The sequence below is a fragment of the Boleophthalmus pectinirostris genome, unplaced genomic scaffold, assembly GCF_026225935.1.
Source record: "Boleophthalmus pectinirostris isolate CB_2022bp ecotype Guang Dong unplaced genomic scaffold, ASM2622593v1 HiC_scaffold_701, whole genome shotgun sequence".
In the NCBI taxonomy this organism is placed as follows: domain Eukaryota; kingdom Metazoa; phylum Chordata; class Actinopteri; order Gobiiformes; family Gobiidae; genus Boleophthalmus; species Boleophthalmus pectinirostris.
This window is the reverse complement of record NW_026571475.1, coordinates 14,485-21,998: the sequence shown is the minus strand read 5'-3', so window position 1 is coordinate 21,998 and position 7,514 is coordinate 14,485. Positions and strand designations below refer to the sequence as shown.

At 36.7% G+C, this 7,514-nt stretch overlaps 1 protein-coding gene across 2 annotated transcripts; it reads right to left on the bottom strand.

The window, feature by feature from the left end:
- Window positions 1–341: 341 nt before the first annotated feature.
- anapc4 (anaphase promoting complex subunit 4) lies at window positions 342–6,585 on the bottom strand. 2 transcript variants are annotated; one of them, XM_055165369.1, is made up of 28 exons: window positions 6,460–6,585; window positions 5,832–5,947; window positions 5,662–5,767; window positions 5,440–5,572; window positions 5,296–5,370; window positions 5,204–5,230; window positions 5,084–5,128; window positions 4,929–5,013; window positions 4,605–4,712; window positions 4,359–4,529; window positions 4,215–4,279; window positions 4,046–4,088; window positions 3,891–3,967; window positions 3,632–3,732; window positions 3,502–3,553; window positions 3,349–3,404; window positions 3,206–3,252; window positions 3,070–3,126; window positions 2,925–2,999; window positions 2,740–2,833; window positions 2,548–2,645; window positions 2,387–2,448; window positions 2,227–2,265; window positions 2,046–2,147; window positions 1,856–1,933; window positions 1,043–1,210; window positions 833–956; window positions 342–674 (listed from the first exon to the last, which is right to left on the bottom strand). In XM_055165369.1, exons 2-28 carry the CDS (start codon window positions 5,937–5,939, stop codon window positions 441–443), a joined length of 2,430 nt encoding a protein of 809 aa, XP_055021344.1. In that variant the 5' UTR covers window positions 5,940–5,947; window positions 6,460–6,585; the 3' UTR covers window positions 342–440. The 2 variants fall into 2 exon arrangements, with proteins under 2 accessions (XP_055021344.1, XP_055021345.1); XM_055165370.1 differs by having other exon boundaries at window positions 2,925–2,981.
- Window positions 6,586–7,514: the final 929 nt, after the last annotated feature.

Below are 7,514 nucleotides of genomic sequence, written 5' to 3'. Positions count from 1 at the left end.
ACGTCATCACGCCGGAGCACGGCCGCGCGCACGTAACCAACACCTATATTCACGCGCACACGTCACGGGCCTGGTATTTGCCATAGACCGTATACAGTCTATGGTGTTTGCCAAGGAACTATTAAAATGGGAGTTGCCCATTTCGGTACAGGATCAATGAGCTAACCAACAGGAATAGTTGATGTATATATTGCCCTAAAAACGTAAAATATTGCAGTTACAGTATATTTGTGCCCTTTCTGCCCTGTTCTAATAAGTTATAAGTTCTACAAGACTAAATACAACAGAACATACATTAGTAATTACATTGCTTACAAAATAATAAAAATAATATATATATATTTTTTTTTTACAAAAAGTGATTTATTTTAGAATCTTTTGTTGTAGTTCTTTTGAATTTACAAATGATTTACCACAATGTAACAAACTATTAGCTGGTGTTAAGAGAGTTCAAGTGATTCCTCTGACTCCAGTTTGTTCTCTGCATTGTGACCTCTGCTCTCTTCATTCTGGTCCTTGGCTGTTGCTCCCTCCTCCTCTTCTTGTCCCTGGCTGGACATGGTTGTCTCCAGGACGTCCTGTTCAGCTGTTACATTCTGAGAGTCAGCTCCTTCATCATCCTCATCTTCCACATCCATCTCAAAAACCCGGATGTGCCTGAGGTTTGCACTCAGCTGCCAAGAGAAGTGTCACTCATTTAAAATGTAATTCCTTTAACTCATTTGTTGGCAGAGAAATTACAGAATAGTAACTTTGGGTCTCATTACATTATTGATCTGAGTCACAGAGGCACACATCCAGAGTATACAGAATGAAGTCAAAGAGGACATACCACACAGGCCACTTTACGAATGCCGTTCACAGCAACAAACTGAGCCTTCATGTTTTCAAGCTCCCTCCACTGGTTTCCCAACACAATCCCTTGGCATGGGATTGCACTGGTTTGCTGATCCAACCTAGACACATGGCGTATTCAACATATTACATTTTTATATTTTACACGTTTGCATATAATCGTATGTTAATTGTGACAAAAACACACCTCTTGTTGGGCTCCCACATAAACTCAGTGTCACAGCTCAGAGTGGAGGCGAGGGGGAGCTGAGCCAGAATGCGCCTCCCGTTTTCTCCCTCTGGTTCTTGCAAGACTATGGTTAACATTTCATCGTCATAGAAACGAGCATCCAGGCAACTGTACATGTAACTAGAACTAAAAAAGACAATGCATTTAATGGTGAGTGGGTGAGTTTCCTCTGGGCACAACCCAAAACCTGCACCATAGGTAAAATCCTCCAGCTAAGGTAGTCCTAACCAAGTCTAGCAACAAGATCATGGAGATGGATCCACAGGTGCCCCCTCTGCTGCCTACTGCTTCTGGATGGGTGAAATGCAAAGGGAAATTTCCCTACAGAGATAATAAAGTACTACAAAAAAAAAAAAAAAAAAAAAAAGACTGAATAGTATTTTGATTTTAAAACAAAAAGTCTGACAAAGTTTGATATCATTACTCAGTGAACACAATAATGGAACAATTTTCTTACAGCTCTTTAAATGGTGCACTGTGCCACTGTGCCATATTGTGTCCATATACTTGCATTACCTAGAATGTTCCAAACAAGCAAGACAATCACATCTACATGGAGACATGCAGGTGGCCAGCCCCCCATCAAAGAAGTGATATAGTGCAGCTTTAGGATATAATTGTAAACTCAACCCCAAATAAAATAATAATTATTATTAATTTTAAATCAGGGATCATTTGTGGATTTTCAGTGTTGATGTTTCTTTCATTATCTGTGAATGTCCAATGTAGAAATAGAGGCTCTGAAAGGAAAACACAACCTTTGTTACTTACTGTACTGTGGCATTGTCATCATCCACATTGTCCAGTATGTGGCTAAGATCAATGGACATCACACTGTTTGCAATGTGTCTGCAAAGGAAAAATGTAATGAGAAAAATGTATTTATTCCTCCAAGCAATAGGGTAACCAATGAACTGAATCCTATAAAAAATAAGTTTACAGATCATTGACTCAGTCCTACCTGTGTGGGTCTGTAGCTTTTCTTAATAGGTAGAGTTTAGACGGTGAAATTTCTGGCATGCTGAAAACAACATTGTGAATCTTGGCTTTCTTGTCATTCCACCTACAGGTTAAAGAGCAGGTTTAGTTGAGAATCAAGAAATATTTAGACGTAATTAAAATTGGGTGTATTTGTAACTTACAAAGATGGAAGCTCAAACAGACGTGGTGTGTTTTCTGAACTGTAATAACCAATAAACCAAAACATGTTACACTCAAAAACTGGCCTAAATACAATCAAGCAATATAATAAATGGTAAAAATAAATAAATGCTTGAAGTTGTAAAAAATGTATAATCTTACCTTTCTGGCACAGTGTAAAGAGGCAAAAAGACAGCCTGATGTATGGACTTTCCAATAACTTCCTGCAAAGAAACACGTAGTGTATTGTTGATTTTGTCAGTTCATATTTTCCAGCCTTTTTTCTTCACATTGGTGATTTATCAAAGAACAGGCAAACTTACTGCAGGTTTCTGTAGACAATGCTCAATAACTCCTTCCATCATTCTCTTGACAAAGTGCAGAGACTTTTGGGGATATGAAGGAAACAGCAATGGGCTTTCTAAAGAATGAAAATGTGTTTATGTTACCAGTATTTATTTGGATATATTTTTGGCTGTTTTTTACAAATTATGATTCAGCAAAGCAAAGTTCACCTTTCAAGTGTGTGCTCTCTTGTAAAAACTTGAGCCATTGGTTTCCCTTTGTGTTTGGTGGAGACACAAGGTCCTCCTCTTCATCCTTCAAGTACTGTAAACAACCAAATAATATTGTGTTAACATAAAACTACAAATATTTTCTGAAACACTATGTTAATAATTATTGATAAGAGCTTCCATACCTGACCAACTCTTTCAACATTAAAGTACTTCCCTTTTCTATCAAAGAGTTCTTTATTCTGTACAAACAGATAGCACTGTGTCTTATCAATTTGACTTGTTGATAATATTAATGTGATCAATTAATCAGTACAAGCAAACACTTACCTCGCTGAAATGCTCAGACAGGAAATCCGAAACAAATGCTATATCTTTCTGAGTCATCTGCATTGAAACAATTAAAAGCAAATTAACTTGAGTGAAGTGGTGTTTACAATAATCTGTGACATTACAGAGGCAGTACCTTATTGAGTTCAGGAGGCACGTGCTCCTCACACATTCTCAGCATTGCTGTAGAAAAATCAAATCAGTTATATACAGCAAAATACAAACGTTATTTCTTGGGGATTTTTTTTTACTGCTTCAACCAGTTTTTCACCTACATACCTACATACAGCCATCGAAAAAATGCTGCAAAGTTTTTCATACTTTTGTCAATGACCCTATAAAACAAAATACCAACAAGCGCCCATTAAGAAAACGCATGAACCATAAGTAGATATAGTATTTTTTCATCATTATAATAAAAAATGTACGCACTGTAGAAGTTCATTAGCCTTTAATGAAAATGAGCCCACAGCTGTAATTGCACCTAAGTGTAAAAGAGAAAGCACAATGTATGTATATTACATTCCACACAAAAGTTTATTTAATTTATGTCAAATTATACCTTCTACAGCTGCTGAATCCAATCCAAGAGGCTCAAACTTCTGTTTCCAAAGAGACATTCCTTTAACTTCACTGAGGTGGTACAGCAGTGCCTCAGAGCCACTACAGATAGAAAAAGATCATTTGTTTTTTAGGGCAGCCATGACTCCATGAAATTATATCAAAGTGAATATTCCAAAAGTTTCTAAATCTAGGTGTTAATTGTATTTTAAAAGTTTCACTTTATGTTAAGAGACAGTGCAATGACCATCAAACCTTACCTTAGTAAATGGCTGATGACAAGCTTCTGAATGCTGGAGTAGGATGACTCAATGGACATGCCCAGCTTCTTTAGGCCCTACCATAACCATACAAATTAAACAAAAGAAATGTTGTTGCATATAACACTCAATTTCAATCTGCTCTATAGTCTCACCTTGACTGTGAGTTGGTTCATGAGGAGTGCCTGTAGCTCAGGGCTGTATGAAATAAACATACATGACAATTATTTATGCAAACTCACTACAAGAGACATTTGGATACCACCTAGAGGACATGTTGGGTATTACAATATCTCTGTATATATTAAAAAAATCCATCTTCACCTTGATTGTCCCCAAAGCAACAACTCCAGAAACTCATCATGAACTTGAGTACTTGTGTTCTTTTCCTACATGGCCAAAACAACAAAACTGTGATCACTTGCTGCTCATTAATTCACCGTACATTGCCTAGCTAAAGCAACAGACCTGAACAAATTTGGTGAGCCGATGGTCCATTTGCATCAGGATGTCATCCCAAGCCTCGCACATGCAGGTGAGAGAGAGGTGCAGATACTGTAGTAGAGTGGAAATGTGGGTGAACTTGCGAGCCATCCTGGTCACCTCCGGTAGACAGTCAGACAGCAGCCCTGTGTCCAACTATGGGACAAAAAACGTTGAATATATTTTTTTTAAAAAGCGAAACAATAATATTTTAGTCTTAAAAATCCTTACCTGACAATAGCAGATCTCTGGGTCGTTATCAGCCGACCTTACCTCTGTGATAATGGACAGAGATTTCAGATCACTGGACAGACCAAGGCTACGGCATGTTCCTGAAATCTGTAATGTTGTAAGGTAAGAATAAATTTTTTCGAACAACGATTGGGAAATAGCATTATTTCAACCACACATATGTACTGGAGATTATACTATTAAACTAATATAAAATTATAGTGTTATCCAGTAGAGTTTTAATGTAGGTGTGTTGTTAAAAAAATATGTTAAAGTACAGTTAAGAAACTAATTAATAGCAAAAAAAAAACAGTTATTACTTACTCCAGTTACAGTGGCAATCTTGTACATCCCGTAGGCATAAAGCTCTACAGAGCCACTGTCTCCTCCAAGAACAAGTATGTTGAGTCTACACACAAACAACATCTATTTAAATTCTTATTATGTTTTATTTGCTGAGTGAACAAAACAGTGCTTACCTGACTTCTCCCAGAAGATTTGTGATTTCATCTGACTTTTCTTCACTATGGAAAAAACAGAACTAATGTAGTATATGGTTTATTCTAACTTGTACATAGTCAATATACCATTTCTCTTACCTAAAAATTTTTGATGTTGTGCTGTAACTGAATAAAAAACATAACATTATAATCCTTACAATAAATAAAGGTGAAAACACTGATGTTGTTACCTCTTTGGAAGTGATGGCAACTTGGGCAAGAACAGTACAGATTCGTCCTCAGAGTTGTAAAAGGTAGTCAGTGCACTAGAACAAAATAACAATCAAATAATTATAGGACAAAGCAAAATGTATAGTGTTAACGATGGCACTTACCTGTTCTCTTCTGTCACCTCCATCCAGTGCATGCAGGTCACTGAACTCTGTATAGAAAACACATGCAGGATTTCTGCCTTTTCAACACCACAGAGGACCACCTGCTTTGTGTCCCCAAGACTGAAGGCTAGTACTGCAAGAAAAATGTTTTGTTTATTTTCTTAAGGGTCTGTCTGAGTTGGCAAACCAGGTATCTTTTCTAAAGCAATAACTGTGTCTTACTTTTTCCATCAGGTCTCCAGGCTAGTGCTGTGATGTCCTTCCCTGTGTACTCACTTGGTGGTAAACTCCAAACTCGCTGAAAACTAGCCAAGCGATGGAGGAGCAACTATTTACATAAACAGAGTAAGTATCATTAGAAAAATTGTCCAGGCCAAAACATTCACTCTCACCTCTCCACTAGTGTTGGCAAGTGCAATTAGATCTCTTTTAGGAGACCATGCCATACACAGCACAGGGTTGGGGAGCTGCTTCTCTCCCACTTGCCGAAAAGCAGGCATGGTGTCAGCTGAAAAACAGAAAATGTTTTTGTGTAGGTTAACTTGTTGCTTTCATTTTAGATTTAATAAGTACAGTTGTTATTTCCTTGACTTATTCCTAATTCTAATATGAATACCTTACACACGTATTAACGCTTCTAGAGATAAACAATAAGAGTAATTATAAATGTACACATAATTGACTTGTTTGTTTTAAGCACACTAGTTTACAAATTTATAAACTACATGTAAACAATCGCATGGCATGTACATTTTCTTGCCGTCAGAAATGTAGCCAAGTTAGTAATCCAAAATGAATGTAGACGAACAGATTTGGCATTTATTGGAATTTGGATAAACTTGTAAGTAACGTTTAAGTGCTTTGCATTATTTTTTACTTCAAATGTAAGACAGTAAAATGTTTGGATCTATTTTGTTTACAGGTGATAGTTGCACATTGCTAACGCTATACCGCTACTGTCAGAAATAAACTCTAGCTAGCTTTGGAAATATGTAAGTACAACGTGTAAATAAGACTTACAGCGGCAAGACGAGAAAAAACATTCGATAACCCGCACTGACTCTTTATCGCTGTATTTATTTCAGTTTAGGCTTTGTTGTGTTTTTTCGTTACGCGGATGGCGCCATGTTTTTCCTCAGACCAATCACTGCGCTTCAACGGAAAGCCAGGAGTGACAAACAGCGAAAAAAGCAACGCGTAAATAATTGAGCGTGAATTAACCTGATAAACACATTAGATCCAGGGATAAACACGTGGGTGAACTATAAAAGACCGTATGGGGTGGACCTGGCTAGCACTAATTTCGGGTCTGCAACGTAACATAGTTTGAAACGTACGGTAAGTAAGACACCAGGTAGAGAAAGTAGACACCATAATTTATTAATCTAATCTATAAAGGCTTTTAATATAACGATTTTATCTATAATCTATTCATGATTCTAATCTATAAAGGGTTTCATAAAAAGAAAGAGACATATTTTTACTGTGTGCCAGTGTCACTTTATACTAGTTTTTAAACTTTTCACACCAACTAGTAAAAATTGATAAAATAATTAAGCCAGACTAAATAAATTTACCTGATAAACACAGGCTAGATCACTGAGACACTGAGACAACTGTAAATTAATATATCCTTGTCTCAAAATAAACATTTATTTCATTTATTTATTTAACACTGTTGATTATAAGGTTAGAAATATATTATATATTTTTTTATTGTAAACTTGACAAGAGTATCTGTTATGTACGTGTAACATGCAATATTACTTAATCACTGTACATCTTTGTTCATGAGTGAACAGATGCCAGACTACAATGATACAATGATACTAAAATTCTTTACGGTCTTATCAGTGGCACTTAAATATTATCAGTAGTTTGACGAAAGAACCCGAATAGGTCAGAGCTCACAAAATGTGATAGTGGCCTAGAAATAGACCCAGTGATGCAGTGAGGCTTCACCGTCCTCTTTATAAGCCTATGTTTTGGCATTAGTCTGAGCTGTCTTTGTCACTATCCCCAGGGGGAAAGGCTAACTCATGTGTAGATTTTTCCTACCCTATTAACTTTGTTCG

Bases quoted from the DNA above. Each gene is read 5' to 3' on its own strand.
- anapc4 (XM_055165369.1), bottom strand. From the start codon at position 5,939: ATGCCTGCTTTTCGGCAAGTGGGAGAGAAGCAGCTCCCCAACCCTGTG. The intron at 5,014-5,083 runs GTAAGCACTGTT...GTTTGTGTGTAG, and splicing joins AATCTTCTGGGAGAAGTCAG to ACTCAACATACTTGTTCTTG. The intron at 957-1,042 runs GTGTGTTTTTGT...CCATGTGTCTAG, and splicing joins ATGTGGGAGCCCAACAAGAG to GTTGGATCAGCAAACCAGTG.